This window comes from Geotrypetes seraphini, chromosome 5 (genome assembly GCF_902459505.1).
Source record: "Geotrypetes seraphini chromosome 5, aGeoSer1.1, whole genome shotgun sequence".
NCBI lineage: Eukaryota > Metazoa > Chordata > Amphibia > Gymnophiona > Dermophiidae > Geotrypetes > Geotrypetes seraphini.
In genome coordinates this window covers 268,054,038-268,075,600 of record NC_047088.1, presented here as the reverse complement: position 1 = coordinate 268,075,600, position 21,563 = coordinate 268,054,038, and the positions used below count along the sequence as shown (strand labels likewise).

General features: G+C 40.4%; 1 protein-coding gene across 3 annotated transcripts in view; it reads left to right on the top strand.

Annotated features, from left to right (window-relative positions):
- The window catches only part of DNAJB2 (DnaJ heat shock protein family (Hsp40) member B2), a 246,423-nt gene that overhangs the window by 171,884 nt on the left and 52,976 nt on the right, over positions 1 to 21,563 (top strand). For all 3 annotated transcript variants that reach the window (XM_033946760.1, XM_033946759.1, XM_033946761.1), the window contains one exon: positions 11,475 to 11,589. In XM_033946760.1, the coding sequence (XP_033802651.1) occupies positions 11,475 to 11,589 (115 nt within the window). The remainder of the gene's footprint in view (positions 1 to 11,474; positions 11,590 to 21,563) is intronic.

Sequence of the window (21,563 nt, the reverse complement as noted above, 5' to 3'; positions counted from 1 at the left end):
TAATATTATATTGTAACATATTAATATTATAATTCTTACTATTCTGTACTCTATAATCACTGACTGCTCAATGACATCTTCCCTATTTGTACATTGTAATTTGCTGATTGTACAGCTCTCTTCACTGTGAACCGCCTAGAAGTTGTAAGATTATGGCGGTATAGAAAAAATAAAGTTATTGTTATTATTATTACTAGTCTTATAGCCCGTTACATTAACGGGTGCTAGAATATTTGTGTGTGTGTCTGTCTTTATTTTTTTTTCTCTCTCTTTAGCCGCTTTCTGTATTTCTGTCTGTCTTTCTTTCTTCTTTTTTTTCCTTGGCTGTCCACCTCCACCCCTTGCCTGCTCCCCCTGTCCATTCTCCCTTCCTTTTACCTCCCATGTGTCCTCCACCACCCTATCACTGCTCACTTTATCCAGCAGCAGCCCTTCTCCCTTTGTTTTACCTCCCCCTGTCCATCATCACCTCCTTCCTGCTCCCCCTGTCCAGCAGTAGACCTGCCTTCATTTTTCTGCCCCCCCTGTCCATCAGCACCTCTTCCCCTGTCCATCAACCCCTTTTTCCTGATACCCCTGCCCAGCAGTATGCCTTCCTTCCTTTTTCTGCCCCTCCATTTCCGTGTGCAGCAGCATTTCCCTCCCACCCCACTTCCCTGTGCAGCATTTTCCTCCCCCCCATACCTTCCTCCTTACCTCCATGCCCTACCATTCTCTCCCCCTCTGCTCCCTTTTCTCCTTTCATCGGGCAGCAGCAGCAGCATTTATAATTAATTGCTGTTGCCAGCTTCAGGTCTTCCTCTCTGGCGGGTCCTGTCTTCATGAAAACATGAAGTAGGCAGGACCCGCCAGAGAGGAAGACCTGAAGCCGGCAACAGCAGTGAATTTTAAACGCTGCTGCTGCCCGAAGAAGCCAGGCCTTAACCACAAAGCTGGGGGGAGGGTTTTAAAAGGTACAGCGGCGGTGGTGGTGGGGGGGGGGGGGGTTTGAAAAGCCATCCTTTAAAAACTTGCCTGTTTTATTTTTAAATGCCGTCCGGGCTCGGCCTGCAGCCGCGGCGGCCAACATCCACCTCGGGCTGCCAACATCCGCCGCGGCCGACATCCTCCTTGGTGGGGAGGGAGAGAGAGAGCTTCGCGCGCATGCGCACTCCTACCTGCGGTGCCCTACAGCTCACAGAAAACGGGCGCACGCAGGTGGGAGTGTGCATGTGCGGCTTAGGGTTTTATTATATTAGATTTTCACTCCCATTAGCCCACTGCTGTGAACATTTCTAAATGTATTCTCTTTTACCTATTCAGAAGTGTCATGTCCTTCAAGCATGCACTCCTCCCCTCATTCTAACAAGAATTGCCGTACTGGGACAGCCTGAAGATCCATCAAGCCCAGAATCTTCTTTCCAACAGTTACCAACCCAGGTTCCAAGTACCCAGCTAGATCCCAAGAAGTAAAACAGATTCTATGCTGCTTACCCTAGGAACAAGCAGTGGATTTCAGCAAGCCATCTCAATAATGGCCTATGGACTTCTCTTTTAGGAAAGTATCCAAACCTTTTTTAAACCCTGCTAAGTTAACTGATTTCACCACATTCTCCAGAAACAATTTCCAGAGTTTACTTATTTTTTCTGGTTTGTTTTAAATCTACTACTTAGTAGCTTCATCACATGTCCCCTAGTCCTAGTATTTTTCTGAAAGAATGAACAAGCGAGTCACATCTGCCCTTTCCACTCCGCTCATTAATTTATAGACTCTTTCATATCACCCCTGAGCCTTCTCTTCTCTAAGCTAGAGCCCTAGCCGCTTTAGCCTCTCATAGGGAAGTTATCCCATACCTTTTATCATTTTTTTGCCCTTCTCTGTTCTTTTTCCAATTCCGCTATATCTTTTTTTTGAGATACGGCGACCATAACTGCATACAGTATTCAAGTTGCAGCCATACCATAGAGAGATACCATGGCAATATAACATATTCCTTTCCTGATAATTCCTAACATTTTATTTGCTTTCTTAGCAGCCGCTGCACATTGAGCTGAGGGTTTCAATGTATTCTAAATAATGCCACCAAGAACCTTTCCTGGGCAGTGATTCCTAACATAGAACCCATTATCATGTAGCTATAGTTCGGGTTCCTCTTTCCCACATCTACCACTTTGCGTTTGCTCACATTAAACGTCATCAGCCATTTTGACACCCAGTTTTCCAGTTTCACAAGGTCCTCTTGCAATTTTTCACAATCCTCTTATGATTTAACTTTGTGTCATCAGCAAATTTAATTCTTTCACTAGTTATTCCCATCTCTAGATCATTGATAAATATGTGAAAAAGCAGCGGTTCCAGCACAGACCACTGGGGAACCCCACTATTTACTCTCCTCCATTGAGAATATTGACCATTTAAACCTACTCTCTGTTTTCTGTCTTTCACAACCAGTTCTCAATCCATAAAAATACATTACCTCCTATCCCATGACTCTAATTTCCTCAGAAGTCTTTCATGAAGTACTTTGACAAATGTCTTTTGAAAACCCAAATGCACAATATCAGCTGGTTCACCTTTATCTACATGTTCACTTCTTCAAAGAAATGCAGAAGATTGGTGAAGCAAGATTTCTCTTGACTAAATCCATGTTGGCTTTCTCTCATCAATCCATGCTTATGTATTTGTTGTGTCATTTTGTTCTTTATAATAGTTTCTACAATTTTGCCTGGCACTGACGTCAGATTCGCTGGTCTATAATTTCCCAGATCACCTGTGGAACCCTTTTTAAAAATCGGCGTCACAGCTACCCTTCAGTCTTTCAGTAGGATTTTAAAGATAAATTACTAATTACTATCAATAGCTCTGCATGTTCATTTTTCAATTCTATCAATTCTCCGGGATGTATATTATCTGGTCCAGGCAATTTTCTACTGTTCAGTTTGTCAAATTGACCCATTACATTTTTCAGCATTACAGAGATTTGTTTGAATTTTTCTGATTCATCAGAATTGAATACCATTTCTGGCACTGGTAGCTCCCCCAAATTTTCCTCAATGAAGACTGAAGCAAAGAATTAATTTAATTTCTCTCCTCTGGCCTTGTCTTCTCTAAGTGATCCTATTAATTCTCTTCCCGGCTTCTTTTAAGATAACCTAAAAAAGTTTTTATATTGTGTGTATGTGTGAAAAGGACCTAGGTGTACTGATAGATAGGACCCCGAAGACATCGGCACAATGCGCGACAGCGGCAAAGAAAGCAAACAGAATGTTAGGCATGATAAAGAAAGGAATCACGAGTAGATCGAAGAAAGTCATAATGCCGCTTTATAGAGCAATGGTCAGACCACACTTGGAATACTGTGTCCAACATTGGTCTCCAAACCTAAAAAAGGATATAAAACTGCTGGAGAGGGTGCAGAGACGAGCAACGAAGCTAATAAGAGGTATGGAGAACTTGGAATATGAGGAACGACTCAAGAAACTGGGACTGTTCTCCCTTGAGAAGAGGAGGCTGCGAGGGGACATGATCGAGACATTCAAAATACTGAAAGGCATCGATAAAATAAAGCAGGAAAATAAATTATTTACATTGTCCAACGCGACACGGACAAGAGGACATGGTTTGAAGCTAAGGGGGGACAAGTCCAGGACAAATGCCAGGAAGTTCTGCTTCACGCAGCGAGTGGTAGACGCCTGGAATGCTTTCCCAAAGGAGGTTATTAAGAAATCCACTGTGCTAGGATTCAAAGGCAAATTAGATGCACATCTCCTTACGAGAGGCATAGAGGGATATGGGTGACTAAAACTACATCAGGTGTATACCTGACTGGGCCTCCGCGTGTGCGGATCGCTGGACTCGATGGACCATGGGTCTGATCCGGAGAAGGCAGTTCTTATGTTCTTATCCCAGGACAAGCAGGCAGGTATTCTCACATATGGGTGACGTCATCCGACGGAGCCCCTTCTTATCCCAGGACAAGCAGGCAGGTATTCTCACATATGGGTGACGTCATCCGACGGAGCCCCGATGCGGAAGCCTCACAAGCAGACTTGCTTGAAGAAACTAGAAGTTTTGAGTCGCCCACACTGCGCTTGGGCGAGTGCCTTCCCGCCCAGCACAGGGCGCGTCTCCTCAGTTCTTAGTTTTCCGCGGAGCCGAGAAGTCCGTCTTTGACTCTCTGCGTTCAACTTTGTTATCTTTTGCCTTCTCTCAACCATGGTTGGTGTATTTTCTTCACAAATCGCTGTTTTATTTTGTTTTATCTAGTTTTTAAAAAAAAAAATTTTTTTCGTCTTCCGTCCGTTCTCCCAGACGGGCTGCTCGGCCACAGCCCACGAGCATCGACCTTGCAGCGGTAGTTTTTCGGCCTATGTCCCAGCCTGCTGCAGGCTTTAAGAACTGTAGCAAGTGTCGGCACGCAATCTCTATCACAGACCCTCATAGAAGCTGCCTCAAGTGCCTTGGGCCTTCACATCATCCCAGGTCGTGCCTGCCTTGCCAAACACTTCAGCCTCGTGCTTTTAAACGTCGTTGCATTCAGGTGGACAAGCTCTTCGAGATGGAGTCTTCGACTGATCCCTCGACTTTGAAGGCGTCTTCGGCCTCGACTTCCATTGAGCCTCCTTCCGCGTCTCCTGCTTCTACCTCGAGCCTCATCAAACCTTCATCGTTTGCAGCGGCTCTTGCTTCGACGTCATCTGTTGTATCTTCCCCTGTTTCCTCAGGTCAGATAGCTCAGCAGTCGGTTCCACCGGTGGTGATTAAAGTGTCTAAGACTGCTAAGTCGAAGCACACTCACACTGCCTCGAAGGAACCTCCAGCCAAGGCAGGTGGTCAGGTTTCAGACGCGGCTCCCACCTTGCCGGCTTCTTTCCAGACTATATTGGAGAAGCAGTTTCTTCAGTACCTTACTATTATGGGTCCTAAACTGCTTCCTATTATCCTGCCTGGGCATTCAGCAGACTCCCGCGAGGTTGATCCGCTTCCTATGTCCCAGTCGGAGTCACACTCTTTGCAGGGAGCAGAGTCTCTGCGAGTGTCTGGTCTGCCACCTAAGCACGAAGGGCAAGGAGTAGATTCTTTGCGAGAGTATCAACAGGATTCCTCACACTCTCAGCAAGGAGCAGAGTCTTTGCGAGTGCATCGAGGTTCCTCCTTCAAGCCTCTGGAGCTTCAATCTACAGCTTCTAGTCCTATTCATACATTGGCATCGGCTGCTTCCGTCTCCGAGGCAAAATCTCCTCGTTCCTTGAGATCTGGTTCTAGACACAGTTTTCACCATCGTTCGAGGTCTTTTCGAGGCATTCTTCCAGGCATCGTTCTTCACAGGATATACCAGCTTCCTCGAAGCCTAGCTCTACTCCAACCTCGACCAGACCATCGACTCCTCATTCGAAGTCTCCGATGCCGGACTTTGAGGATATCCCGGTCTCGATTGCCTCGTCCAAGTCACCAGGTTCCTACGAGCCTTTTCTCCATGCCGAAGCTTCTTCTTCGACACATGCTGCCTCGACGTCCGAGTCCTTCTCGAGACAAGGCATCGCCGGATCAGCTGTCTTTTTCATCTTTCCTTCGACAGATGGCTGTAGACCTGGATGTACAATTGGATACTGGCTCCAAATATTCTAAGGAATATCTCGAATTCATGCGTCTTCCTCAACCTCCAGCAGAGTGTCTCAAGCTTCCACTTCACAAGCTTTTGGACCAGACTTTTGCTCGATGCATGGAGACTCCCTTTTCTATACCAGCAGTTCCTGGAAAATTGGACTCGAGGTATAAGACGGTGCATCGCAAAGGATTTGACCACTCACAGTTACCTCATCAGTCCCTGCTAGTTGAATCTTCCTTCCAAGGTCCTTCCAAGGTCTATGCCACAGTCCCTCCTGGAAGGGAGGGGAAAACTATGGACAAATTTGGACATCGCATCTACCAGAATGCTATGATGTCCTCTAAAGTCCTTAATTATAATTTTTATTTCATCACTTATTTTGAATTTCTTCTTTGTCTTCTGCCGAAGTTTTTGACTTATATGGATAATCACATGCATTTTGAGTTTCAAGAAATCATAGCTTCTTTTTCTCAGTTACGCCTCCATCTCCTGCAATCATCTTACAATGCCTTTGAGTTATCTGCCCGAGCAGCTGCTTGCTCTGTGGCTATGCGTTGTCTTGCATGGCTTCGTACCATTGACATGGACCCTAACCTTCAAGATCGCCTGGCTAACATTCCTTGTCAAGGCAACGACCTCTTTGACGAGTCAATCGAGGCAGCCACTAAAAAATTATCTGACCATGAAAACTCCTTTGCTTCAATTGTCAGGCCTAAACCTAAGCTAGCACCTGCCAAGCCTGCACGTCCTGCTGTTTTCTATCAAAGGTGTTTTGCTCCAAAGCCCGCTCCTTATACTCACCCTCCTCTGAAAAAACAGCAACCTCAGAAGCAACAGAAATCCCAACCTTCTGCTGCACCTAAGGCTTCTCAGCCTTTTTGACTGTTTAAAACAGAGCATAACTTCTACCGTTCTGTCTCCCTTTCCCCCTATAGGAGGTAGTCTCCATCATTTTTACAACAGATGGACCACAATTACATCAGACCTCTGGGTACTTACCATCATCAGGGAAGGATACTCTCTTCATTTCACTCAGGTTCCTCCAGACCTTCCTCCAAGAGAGTTTCCTTCCAATCCATCCCAGACCGCCCTTCTTCTTCAGGAAGCTCAAGCTCTGCTTCGTCTCCATGCCATCGAACCAGTTCCCTTGGAACAGCAGAACAGGGGGTTTTACTCCCGTTACTTCCTTGTTCCGAAGAAGACGGGCAATCTGCGACCCATTCTGGATCTCAGGGTTCTCAACAAATTTCTAGTCAAAGAAAAGTTTTGAATGTTGTCCCTGGCATCCCTTTATCCCCTTCTCGAGCAGAATGACTGGTTATGCTCTCTGGATCTCAAGGAGGCCTACACTCATATTCCCATTCATCTGGCCTCCCATCAATACCTCAGATTTCAGGTGGGGAATCTGCATTACCAATACAGAGTTCTACCCTTCGGCCTGGCCTCGTCTCCCAGAGTGTTCACCAAGTGCTTGGTAGTGGCAGCAGCAGCAGCTCTACGGAATCATGGTCTTCAGGTATTTCCCTACCTCAACGACTGGCTCATCAAAGATTCCACATCTCAAGGGGTTATTGTAGCAACCCAACGGACTACCTGGTTCCTACAAAGTTTGGGATTCGAAATCAACTTTCCCAAATCTCAACTTCAGCCCTCTCAGAATCTACAATTCATTGGAGCGGTTCTGGACACTGTCCAACTCAGAGCATTCCTTCCACAACAACGTCTGGAAGCTCTTCTTCAACTCTGTCACACAGTGTCTTCCCGCTCTTCCATCTCAGCGAGACATATGATGGTACTTCTGGGTCACATGGCCTCCACAGTACATGTGACTCCTTTTGCCACACTTCACCTCAGAATTCCTCAGTGGACCCTGGCATCTCAATGGATGCAGGTTTGCGACTCTCTTTCTCGACACATCACAGTCACACCTTCTTTGAGGAAGTCTCTCTGTTGGTGGATGCTCTCTTCCACTCTTTCCAGAGGCTTGCTTTTTCAAATGCCCCCTCATCAGAAGGTCCTCACAACAGACTCTTCCACGTACGCTTGGGGCGCTCATCTCGATGGTCTCCGTACTCAAGGCCTCTGGACCAGTACGGATCGTCAGTGTCATATCAATCAGTTGGAACTCAGAGCGATCCTCAAAGCTCTCCATGCTTTTCAACATCTCCTTCACGACACAGTAGTCTTCATTCGCACGGACAACCAAATCGCCATATATTATGTCAACAAGCAGGGAGAGATGGGGTCTGCCTCCCTTTGTCAGGAAGCTCTGGAAGTTTGGGACTGGGCAATCTGTCACAACACCTTCCTCAAAGCTGTCTACATTCAAGGGGCTCAGAATTGCTTGGCGGACAACTTGAGTCGTCTCCTCCAATCTCACGAATGGTCTCTCCATTCTTCACCTCTTCATCACATTTTCTCACAGTGGGGAATGCCTCAGATAGACCTCTTTGCAGCTCCCCAAAACTACAAACTGCCTCAGTTCTGCTCCAGGATATACTCTCCTCACCGCCTCGAGGCATATGCTTTTCTTCTGGAATGGACAAATCTTTTCCTCCATTCCCTCTCATTCTCAAGACTCTAGTCAAGCTGAAGAACGATCATGCCACCATGATTCTAATCGCTCCTCGGTGGCCGAGACAACTTTGGTACTCCCTTCTACTTCAACTCAGCAGCAGGGAGCCATACCTTTTACCAGTTTTTCCTTCTCTGCTTACATAGAGTCAAGGATCTCTGCTTCATCCCAACCTGCAGTCTCAACACCTGACAGCCTGGTAACTCTCAACATAACCCCTCTTCAGTTTTCTCAATCTGTAAGAGACGTTTTAGAAGCTTCTATAAAGCTTACAACTAGACAATGCTATCACCAAAAATGGACTAGATTTTCTACATGGTGTTTTTCTCATCATAAGGAGCCTCAGCATTCCTCCTTATCTTTTGTTTTGGACTTATCGAATTCTGGTCTCAAGTCTATATCTATACGAGTCCATCTCAGTGCAATTGCTGCTTTCTATCAGCCTATTGAAGGGAAACCCCTCTCTACTCATCCGGTGGTTTCCAGATTCATGAAAGGACTTTTCAATGTCAAACCTCCTCTCAAACTGCCTCCTGTGGTTTGGGACTTCAATGTTGTCCTTTCTCAACTCATGAAGCCTCCATTTGAACCAATTGATAAGGCTCGTCTGAAGTATCTCACTTGGAAAGTGGTCTTTCTCATTGCTCTCACTTCTGCTCAACGTGTCAGTGAGCTGCAAGCTTTAGTTACTGACCCACCATTCACTGTGTTCTATCATGACAAGGTGGTTCTTCATACTCATCCAAAATTCCTACCTAAAGTGGTCTCAGAATTTCATCTCAACCAATCCATCATACTTCCAGTGTTTTTTCCAAAGCCTCATTCTCACCCTGGAGAATCAGCTCTTCATACTCTGGACTGTAAACGTGCTTTGGCCTTCTACTTGGAATGCACCAAACCACACCGAACTGCTCCTCAATTTTTTGTTTCTTTCGACCCCAATAAGTAGGGACATCCTATTTTTAAGCGCACCATCTCCAACTGGATGGCGGCTTGTATCTCGTTCTGCTATGCCCAGGCTGGATTACCCCTTCACAGTAAAGTCACAGCCCATAAAGTCAGAGAAATGGCAGCTTCAGTAGCTTTCCTCAGATCTACACCTATTGAGGAAATTTGCAAGGATGCTACTTGGTCATACCTTCACTTCTCACTATTGTCTGGATACTTTCTCCTGATGAGATGGACAGTTTTGCCAGACAGTGTTACAAAATTTATTCTCCTAAGTTGCCAACACTCCCACCATCCCATTTGGTTAGCTTGGAGGTCACCCATATGTGAGAATACCTGCCTGCTTGTCCTGGGATAAAGCACGGTTACTTACCGTAACAGGTGTTATCCAGGGACAGCAGGCAGCTATTCTCACAACCCACCCACCTCCCCTGGTTGGCTTCTCTGCTAGCTATCTGAACTGAGGAGACACGCCCTGTGCTGGGCGGGAAGGCACTCGTGCATGCGCGGTGCGGGCGACTCGAAACTTTTAGTTTCTTCAAGCAAGTCTGCTTGTGAGGCGTCCGCATCGGGGCTCTGTCGGATGACGTCACCCATATGTGAGAATAGCTGCCTGCTGTCCCTGGATAACACCTGTTATGGTAAGTAACTGTGCTTTTTCCTTCCTGCGCAATCTTCTTTTCAAGGTCTCTCTTTGCCATTCCTTGTGCTTGTTACAATTATTTTCAGTTGGATCCTTCTTCTGAAGGATTTTCTTTAGCTCTAATAGCTTCCTTCGCCTTACTCATTAACCATGCCAGCTGCTGTTTGGTCTTCCTTCTGGAATCCTGTGGATTACAGGATTGGAGGCAACATGGATTCACTAGAGGTAGGTCTTGTCAGACAAATCTTATCAATTTCTTTGACTGGGTGACCAGAGAATTGGATAGAGGATGTGCGCTAGATGTGATGTATTTAGATTTTGGCAAAGCCTTTGACAGTGTTCCTCCCAGACATCTAATAAATAAACTGAGTGCCCTTGGGATGGGTCCTAAAGTGACGGGCTGGGTCAGGAACTGGTTGAGTGGAAGGTGACAGAGGGCAGTGATCAATGGAGTTCGCTCTGAGGAAAGGGATGTTACCAGTGTTGCCTTAAGGTTCTGTTCTTGGGCCTGTTCTTTTTAACATTTTTATAAATGATATTGCTGAAGGGTTGTCGGGTAAGATTTGCCTCTTTGCAGATGATACCAAAATTTTCAATAGAGTAGACACGCTGGATTTTGTGAATAACATGAAGAAAGACCTGGGGAAGCTTGAAGAATGGTCTGAAATTTGGCAACTAAAATTTAATGCTAAGAAATTCAAGGTCAAGCATTTGGACTGCAAAATCCCGAAGGAATGGTACAGTTTAGGGGTGAAGAACTTATGTGCACAACAGAAGAGCAGGACTTGGGTGTGATTGTATGTGATGATCTTAAGGTGGCCAAATGGTGAAAGCTAGAAGGATGTTAGGGTACATAGGAAGAGGTATGGTTTGTAGGAAAAGGGAGGTATTGATGCCCTTATAAAAGACTCTAGTGAGGCCTCATTTAGAATATTGTGTACAATTCTGGAGACCGCATCTTCAAAAAGATAAAAACAGGATGGAGTCGGTCCAGAGGAAGGCTACTAAAATAATACATGGTCTTCATCATTAGGCATAAGGGGACAGACTTAAAGATCTCAATATATATTCTTTGGAGGAAAGGCAGGAGAAGGGAGATATTATTAGGGATTTCTATTCCGACATTACCTTGCAGTTCAAGAGATGTTTAAATACCTACATGGCATAAATGCGCACGAGTCAAGTCATTTTCATTTGAAAGGAAGTTCTGGAATGAGAGGGCATAGGATGAAGTTAAGAGGTGATAGGCTCTGGAGTAATCTGAGGAAATACTTTTTTACAGAAAGGGTGTTTGATGCGTGGAACAGTCTCCCGGAAGAGGTGGTGGAGACAGAGACTGTGTCTGAATTCAAGAGAGCATGGGATAGGCACGTGAGATCTCATAAAGAGAGGAAGAGATAATGGTTACTGCAGATGGGCAGACTGGATGGGCCATTTGGCCTTTATCTGCTATCTTGCGTCTGTTTCCAAACCCAGCCAGCTGATTAACCATTCCCCTTAACTGTATCCATGACATCCTGTTTGTCTATCTTGGCTGTTTAGATTGTAAGCTCTTTCGAGCAGGGACTGTTTTCTTCTTCTTTGCGACTCTGTACAGCGCTGTGTACATCTGGTAGCGCTATAGAATAATTCATAGTAGTAGTAGTATTGGATTTTCTAGCAATTCATTAGTTAAAATTGCAGCTTCCGAGATTCTTGACAACGTTGTTCTTTATTGCAGACTTCTCTTCCTTTATCTCATTTGGGAACACTGGTGGTATGGGCATCGGCAACAATTTTCGATCTGTATCTACTTCTACCAAGTTTATTAATGGCAAAAGGATCACAACTAAAAGGTAAAGTTGATGCAAAAAATAGTATCTTGTAAAAAGCCTTCTATGTTTCTCATGTTCCTCTATCTAAAAAATACAATTCAAACTGCACTAGAGTAGAAATTTGTTTCACTGACCTACATAATATGCTTCACTTTTTCAAGATGAATGAATAATTACATATATATTCAAAATGGGGTTGCATTTGAATTAAAAATTTTAATCATAATTCATTGCAATATTAAAAGATGATTGCCAGTATCTTATTTCTGCCTTGTGCCCATTTCTCCCTCCTTCCTATCTGCCATTTGGTCCAACATCTTTAAATCGAATTTGAAGGTAGAGGAGGAAGATGACTTAGAAAATATGATTTCTTCCTGGCATTATGCATTAAAATCCTCTTTGAATGAGACAGCACCAGAAAGAGAAGTAGAGATAAGGTCTGGCTATAAACCTAATCCGTGGTTTTCAGCACCACTAAGGAAGGTTAGGCAAGAGTTAAGACAGAGTGAAAGAAAACGGCAAAAAAACAGGTGATGTGGATGATAGGGAGAGCTACCAGATAAGACTAAAGGTGTATATTTGGCTTTGTGATGATGAGAAGGCAAAGTTTTTCAAGACCAAAATTTATAACATGAAAGAGCTTTTTAACAATGTAAATTCTTTAGTTGAAGGACATGGCTCAGATATGCAAAAATGTGTGAATGTTTATCAATATGCTGTTACCTTGGTTAAGAAAGTGGAAAGTTTGATAGGAAAGAATGATTCTGTGGTGGGAGAGTGAATGTCTAGAGAGATATTATGGAAGAATGGTTTACGTTTGGGCTAGTGGGAGATACTGAAATTAAATCTGTGATTGGTGGTTTATCTCCAACAAGATCTGAGTTCAAACCAAGTTCATCTGTGGTGGTGAAAGCTGTGGTTGAGGAAGGAAGTATGGCTCTGACAAGGATTGTCCATAAATCCTTGCAGACCGGGGTAGTTCCAGATGTTTGTAAGACAGCCACAATTAAACCTCTGTTGAAGAGACCGGATTTGGACAAGGAAAATCAGAATAATTATAGACCAATTTCGATTCTTCCAGTTGTTTCAAAAGTCATAGAGAATATTGGAAACATTTGTGGTGAAACAGAATTGACTTGATGTCCATCAATATGGCTTTAGAAAAAGCCATGAGTAGAAACTCTTTTTCTATCCTCATTGGATGTGTTTAGACAGGGGATTGATGTACGTAATACCTTTTGCTTGGTATCTTTGGATATACAAGCAGCTTTTGATACAGTGGATCCTCACTTGCTGTTAAAAAAAAATTGTGGCAAGGAGGGGTGGGAGGCACAGTATTAAAATAGTTTCAGTCTTTTTTACTAGAGCGTAAATTCATGGTAAAATGCGGTACCCATGTCTCTGATATGATGGGAATGAAGAAGGGAGTTCCGCAGGGTTCCTCATTATCTGCCCTTTTGTTCAATAAGGAAGGTTTTTCAGGAGCTTGGCGTTTATTACCGCATTTATACGGATGTTATCCATTTTTTTCCCCTGTAACTGAAGGAGTAAATTTTGTAAAGAGGAAATTGACTAAGGGCTCCTTTTATCAAGCTGCAGTAGGGGTTTAACGCGCGGAATACCGCACATTAAACTGCCTGCCGCACTAGTCGCTAATGCCTCCATTGACGAGGCGTTAGTTTTTTGGCTTGCCGTGGGGGTTAGCGTGTGATGAAATGTCCGACGCGCTAACCCCGCTAGTGCACCTTGATTAAAGGAGCCCTAAGTGTATGGAACAAATAACATCATGGATGCATGACAATAAATTAATTCTGAATATAAAAAAGACAAATGAGGTTTGTTGGAAATGTTGAAATCCTGTTAGAGTTTGGAGAGTTGAAAATAGGAGATATGGTTTCACTATGGGATCACATATTAAGATGTTAGGGGTGATTGTGGGTGCGCAGCTTTTTAAGCAGACACATCATGATCATGCATGTTGTTAAAGGAGCATTTTTTTCAACTATGATTGTTGTCAAGAGTGAGAAATATAACATCCAGATTAGATTTCCAAATTGTGGTGCAGAGCATGGTATTGTCCAGATTTGATTTTTGCAACTCCTTACTGTTAGGCATTGTAAAAAATAAAATCAAGCACTCCAAGTTGTGCAAAATGCAGCAGTAAGAATGAGTAAGGGGGTAGCATGAAATGAGCATATAATGCTGATATTGAAAAGTGCAAAATCTATTCTACATACAGGAGTCAGCCTCAGTAATGGAGCCTACGCGTAGTCGTAGTCAATGACTGGGGTATTCAGCGTAGTTGTTTTAGCTCCTTTTTCTCCAATCATTGGCCATACTCCCATATCTTTTATTTCAAACTCAACCATTCAACTTATCCCATTTTATTTAAAAAAGACTTCTAATGATTTATTCAATAATTTATTTTTCTGAAAATTTTCTCTTTTATCATATCTCACTCTATTTTCTATTTTCTTACTCTTTTACTACGTATTTTTGCACTACTTCATCTATCAGGAGACTACCTTATTTAATCTATATCTTTTTTCAATTGCTTACAGCAAATCATATTCAGTGCTGTTAGAAAGTTACTTAGCTTTTGATCAGTGCTTGTATTTCTTTTTTTTTTTTTTTTTGTAAATAATTTTTATTCTTTTTAAATTCTTACATCAAGTGAAATACATGTATTACATTCAATTATGAAGAAACACTTGAAATTATCAATAAATGTTCTTACATTGTAAATTAAAGAAACCCTTTATCAAAATTTTATATCATATTATTATTACAATATTTTTCCCTTCCCTACCCCCTCTATATGTTCTATACATGTGTTATGATATCTGATCAGTAGAATAATTTGTCAATGGTCCCCATATTTTATTAAATTTTTTAATATAACCTTGTTGTAATGCCATTACTTTTTCCATTTTATATATATGACAAATTGAATTCCACCAGAAAGTGTAATTTAATTTAGTGTAATCTTTCCAATTCTGAGTAATTTGCTGAATGGCGACCCCTGTTAGAATTAATAAAAGTTTATTATTGTTAGCTGATATCGGACTCTGTGTTCTCATTGTTGTTCCAAATAATATTGTATCATATGATAGTCCAACATGATTTTCTAATAATTTATTAATTTGGGGCCAAATTAATTTCCAAAAGGAATTAATACAGGGACAAAAGAATAATAAATGATCTAATGTCCCCACTTCTATCTTACAATGCCAGCATCTATTAGATCTACTACTATCTAATTTCTGTAATCTTGTAGGGGTCCATAAAACTCTATGTAATAAAAACATCCATGTTTGACTCATAGATGCTGACCTTGTAGTATGTATTCTCCAGGACCAAAATTTTTGCCATTGAGATGCAGAAATTGTCTGTCCTATCTCAATACTCCAAATGTCCCCAAGTCCTGTTCTCTTTTTTTTGTTTGAAAATTCATATATAATCTTATACCATTTTGCAGCTTGGTGTCCTAGAAAATCTGCTTGAAAACAAAGGATTGGCAAACTATATTGATTATTAAGATTCTTCCATTCAGGGAACCCTTCCTGAATAGCCTGCTTCAATTGCATCCATTTAAAATATTGTGTTTTTTCTAATCCAAATTTTTGTTGCAATTGTGAAAAACTAAGCAGTGATCCATTTATTATTACATCTTTTAAAGTACATATACCTGCTATTATCCATTGTTTCCATACTATTTTAAATCCACCAATTTTGATCCTGGAGTTTACCCAAATAGATTGATTTAAAGATTTAGCCAATGGATTTGTTGATAAATTGCTTATAAATCTTAATGTTTTCCATGTATCTATTAGAATTCTATGATCTTTATAACTCCTGGGCATTGTTATACTAATGAAATGTTCTGGATGTAAAGGGAACATGAGGCGCCATTCTAAATATAACCAATCAGGTACATTTTCCATGAGATCTGGGAGGATCCAATACATACCCTGTCTTAAAATATAGGCTTGATGGTACCTATAGAAATTTGGAAAATTTACCCCTCCCTCCTTAATTGTTTTTTGTAATGATGCTAAAGCGATTCTGGGTCTTTTCCCAAACCAAACAAATTTTGTTAGTATACTGTTTAACTTTTTATAAAATGACCCCTGAAAAAATAATGGGATCATACTCATTTGATAACAAACCACAGGTAAAATCATCATTTTAATTGTTTGAACTCTTCCCCACCAAGAAAGATGTAAAGGATTCCATTGCTCGCACATTTCTGTTATTTTCTTTAATAAAAGTTTTTCATTCTCTTTTACTGTGTCATCAATTGTATTTTTTATAAGAATACCTACCGTATTTGCCGGCGTATAAGACGACTTTTCAGTACCTTAAAATCCTCCCCAAAGTCGGGGGTCGTCTTATACGCCGGGTACTGTTTAGAGAGCTGCACGGGGACGCCCCTAGGGTCGCGGGGATCCCGTGGGGACGCCCCCTAGGGTCGCGGGGATCCCATGGGGACGCCTCCGAGGGTCGCGGGGCTCCTGCGGGGCTGGATGCTCAGTATTCTATCCAGAACGCGGCTCTTCCTTCTCCCTACCTTCTCTGCTTGCAGCACAGAGCCGAACGGAAGTCTTCCCGACGTCAGCGCTGACGTCGGAGGGGAGGGAGGGCTTAAACAAAGCCCTCCCTCCCTCCGACGTTAGCGCTGACGTCGGGAAGACTTCCGTTCGGCTCTGTGCTGCAAGCGGTTCGAGTGGCTACCAAGGGAGAGGGGCGGCCCGCCCCTTCCCGGTTGCAGCACAGCCGGCCAGGTTCCCTTACTTTTGTGGCACTTCCCCGACCAACCGATAACAGCCCGGGTCCGACAATCCTCCCTGCCCTGTAGCCGCGAATCTAAATTACCTTCTTACAGCAGCTGTAAGAAGGTAATTTAGATTCGCGGTTAAGGGCAGGGAGGTTTGTCGTACCGGGGCTGTTGTCGGTCGGTCGGGGAAGTGCCACAAAAGTAAGGGAACCTGGCCGGCTGTGCTGCACCCGGGGCGGTAGAGAAGGAGGGGGTGAGATGGACGCTGAAAGGCCATGGTGAAGACAGGAGGGGGGGGGGAAGGACTCTGAAAGCACTCTGAAAGCACTTGAAGACAGAGGAGGGAGAAGGAGGCTGAAAGCACATGGGGGAATACAAAGGGGTGGAGAAGGACGCTGAAAGGCCATGGGAAGGGCGGGGGGCGGGGGGGAAGGACTCTGAAAGCACATGGGGAAGACAAAGGGGTGGAGAAGGACGCTGAAAGGCCATGGGAAGGGTGGGGGGGGGGAGAAGGACACAAAGGAAATGAGGAAGAGAGAGTAGGGAGAAGACGCTGGCAGGGAAGAAGACAGATGCCAGACTATGGGGGGAGCAGAGAGAAGAAGATGGGTGCCAGACCAATTTGGAAGGGGGAAGAAAGGGAGAGGCACAGTAACAGAGCAAATGGAAGATGCAGAAGGAAGAGAGATAGTGGATGGAAGGAATTGAATGAGAACATGAGGAAAGCAGAAACCAGGCAACAAAGGTAGGAAAAGAATTCTATTGCTTTAGTGAATTAATTAAAATTGTTGAAATAAATTCTGATGTTCTTTTCAGTTTTATTTGTTGTGCAGAAGGTGTGCGGAAGAAGGGGTAGTCTTATACGGCGAGTATATAACAAACTCTATATTTTAACTGTAAAAGTTGGGGGGTCGTCTTATACGCCCAGTCGTCTTATACGCCGGCAAATACGGTAAATATTTTAGTCCTTCCTCTTTCCATTTAAATGAATATGAATCAAATAATCCTTTGGTACAATGGATATTAATTGGAAGAACTTCAGATTTTTCCCAATTGATTTTATATCCAGAAAACTTTCCAAACTTTTCTATTAAGTTAAGTAGATCTGGAATGGTGTCTTCTGGTTCTCTTAAATATAATAAAATATCATCTGCATACGCAGATAATTTAAATTCCCAATTAGAAAATGTGATTCCCTTTATTCCCTTAGTTTGATTTATTGCAATTAATAAGGGTTCCAGAACGATATCAAAAAGTAAGGGAGATAAAGGACAACCTTGTCTAACTCCCCTTAGCAAGTTAAATTTATCAGATAAGTTATTGTTTATATTTAATCTTGCTCCAGGGGAGCTATATAATGTTTGAATCATTTTAATAAAACCAGGTCCTACACCAAACCATTCTAGAGCTTGATATATAAACTTCCATTCTACTCTATCAAATGCTTTTTCTGCATCTAATGATATTAGAAAAGCTGGATCATTCAAATTTTTTGCTAAATTTAAAGAATGAAATGCTAATCTAGTGTTATGTGAAGAGTGTCTTTTAGCAACAAATCCTGTTTGATGTACATCAATGATAAAAGGAAGAGCTTTTGCTAGCCTTATAGCTAGCACTTTAGCAATTAATTTAGCATCTACATTCATCAAAGATATAGGCCTATAGTTTGTTATCAATGTCGGATCCCTGTTTGGTTTTGGCAAGACAATTATAACAGAATCAGCCATAGTTCCTGATATATTTCCATTATTCATTTGATATTGGTATAAATTTAATAGATAAGGTAATAAAGTATTTTGAAATGTTTTATAATATTCAACAGTATATCCATCTCCACCTGGAGCGGATCCAACTCTAAGAGCCTTCAATGCTGATTCTATTTCTTTTAAAGATATATGTTCTTCTAAGCTTCTTTTTATATGATCCGGAACATTTGGTCCAATAAATGAATTTAAAAACTCTAAACCATCTTGTTCTTTATTTTCATAAGTATTAGAAGTATATAAATCCTTATAAAAATCAAGAAATTGTTTTATAATTTCTTCAATGTTGGTGTGTGTATTGCCCTGCTTATCTTTAATTGCAATTATTTTAGTTTTTCTTTTTTTTGCTTTAATAAAATTTGCTAACAATCTTCCAGCCTTATTTGAATTTCCATAATACTGTACTTGTCTATAGAACATATCTTTTCTTACAAATTGAGAAGAAATCTCATTATATTTAACTTTTGTTTTTAATAATTTCTGTAATGTATCATGTTCCCATTTTATAATTAATTTATGTTCTAGTAATTTAATTTCTTGCTCCAATTCTATAAACTGTTTTTTAAGTTGTTTTTTCTTATATGCGGAATATGATATAATATTTCCTCTCATTGTTGCTTTATAAGCATCCCATAAAATTTCAATATTTATGTTGTCTGAATTATTAATTTGAAAAAATTCATCCATTTTTATTTTAATATCTTCTATAAAGTTCATGTCTGCAAGCAAAGCATTATCAAATCTCCAAATTGGTTTAGAAAAAACTGATATATCATCCTGCAGATCAACCCACACACCAGCATGATCTGAAATAATTATAGGATCAATAATTGCTTTTATCACTCTTTGTGCAATATTATTAGAAACAAATATATAATCAATTCTTGAAAAGGATTTATGGTCCTGAGAACAAAAAGAATATTCCTGATCATTAAAATGAAGGATACGCCATATATCAACTAAATCACAAGATTGTATCAAATTGTCTAATCCTAATGATTTCATAATTTTACTTGGTTTTTTATCCAAAATAGGATCCATTACAGCATTGAAATCTCCAGCTACTATTAAATTAGAAGCAGCCAGTGGTAGTAATATCTGTTGAATATTTTTGAAAAACTCCATTTGATTTGAATTAGGAGCATATAAATTAAATAAATCCAGGGTTGTATTTCTCAGATTCATTTTAATATGTACCCATCTTCCTAGTGGATCAAATTTTATTAATTTGAAATCTGCTATGAATTTCTTATTTATGAGAATAGCTACTCCCGCTTTTTTACCAATAGCAGGTGCAAAAAAACATTTGGACACCCAACCCCCTATTAGTTTATTAGATTCAAGTCCTGTCAGATGGGTCTCTTGTATGAAATATATGTCAGCGTTTTGCTTATGAAGAAAATTCAGTATTCTCTTTCTTTTGATTGGATGGTTAAGACCATTGACATTAAGAGAATAAATTTTAAGAGCCATCTAAATTAATAAGTAATGTTTGAATTAGAACTCTATAATAAAAGTTTAGATCAGACATCCACACATGTTTAATATTTATTCCTTTTCTTATTATCAATTCCTTACTTATATCTAATTCCATTCCCTTTTTCCCATCCCCCTCCCATCCCTCCCCAATTAACAAAAGTTGTGTACACTTGGCCTCACGCATATCAAGATCAGCAATAACACACTCCAAGAAGACCTTAAAACTTTCAATATTCAATTTAAGTCATCTGAATATTAAAATTATATTAAAATGTAAGTAATAATTCATATATTTTAGTAATCATGAATTAACTAAATAAATTTCATATATATTTCTTAATATATCAAAATTTTTATATTCAATATTATTAAATCTTTAATATCTTTTTATTATTATATATATATTTCTTTTTTTTTTTTCCCCTGTTAAATATAAATTGTTTATTGTAAAAACAAATAAATATATATTGTTTATCTTTACTTGCAGCTTTGTCTCTGGTTTTACAGCCTTTTTAATGTGTTTCTTTGCATCCAGTAGTGCAAGCCGATGGTTAGAGTCCAAGCAAAGATCTTTGATTTATGCCTCAATTGAATCTGCGACCAAAATTAGCTGCTTGGTTTTGGCAGAAACTGAAAGCATTAATGAAATCACAGACAGATATTGTTTATCTTTACTTATATTCTAAAACTTTAAAACGTTTCCCCCTGTTTTTTTTTTTTTTTTCATCTTTTACTTTATCATCGTGATATTATTAATATGGGAGTATAATGTTATGTGAAAAGTGATTCCACGAGCAAAGATTCCTCCCCCCTACGAGAGATCACCACGAAACCACACACCAGCTATTATGTATTTTTCTCTTTTTGTCTATCTCTCTTCCTCTCTCTTCTCTTTTTCCTTTTCTTTTCTTTACTGTCTTTATCTTCTTTCTTCTTTTTTTTCCCTTGAAGGAGAACAGTTTAAATAGGTCTTTACAAGTTTCCCTTTTCTTGTAGTTCAAGTTCTAATATCCTTTTCCTTCTTTTTCTTCTTGTATTTTATGGAGTAAGTTCATATTATGTTCCGGTGTATGTAGAAAAAATCCATTTCCTGTTTCCTTTTCGCACAGACTTTCGGGATTCTGAGTTTTTAAGTTTTAAAACTTTTGAGAGAGAGTAGAGGGAAAACAAATCCAACAAACCTTTTCTTATTTGCGGTGTGTAATTCCGCAGCAACCCCCCCCAGAAGAGAGAAATCCCACACGAAGAACCACTCCCCTCATTCATTTATTTTTTTTTTTTCCCCCCATATTTCATCATTCTATTTTATCAGAAATCAATTTGCAGAATAGTCTTTTAAATATAATTAAATATTTTTTATATTAAATCGTTCAATTTCCTGTCTATTTTCTTTCTTTTCATATCATATATTATAACATCTATTTTGTTAACTCTCTATTATATAAATTGTATTTAAGCCTTTTAATAAATATCATTTGCATTTTAGAATGTTTATTACATTCTAGTTCTACTGTAAGAGAGACGTTAGAAAAGAATACATTTGAAGCTAATCTAAGCATTCTAAATCGTATTTTAAAACACAGAAATCTTTTCCTTTAAAATAAAATAAAATAAAATCATTCATTTTTTTTTTTTTTTTGCTATATAATCAATATATGCTATATAATCAATATATGTTAATATAATTCAATTTTCATCATTTCTAATCAATATATTTAAAGACATATTAATCAAATTAGGATGACATAGGCACTTCTTGAGTTTGAATAAATCTTTCTAGTTTCTCTGCATCATCAAATGTTAAAGTTTTGTTTCCGATGGTAACCTTCATGTTTGCAGGATACATTAAACCAAATTTTGCTCCCAATTCTCTTAGCTTTGGTCTCAATTCCAACAGCTTTTTTCTTTTTATTGCTGTGTTTTTAGCGAAGTCAGGAACAAAATGGATGTAAACATCTTGATATTTAAGTCCTTTA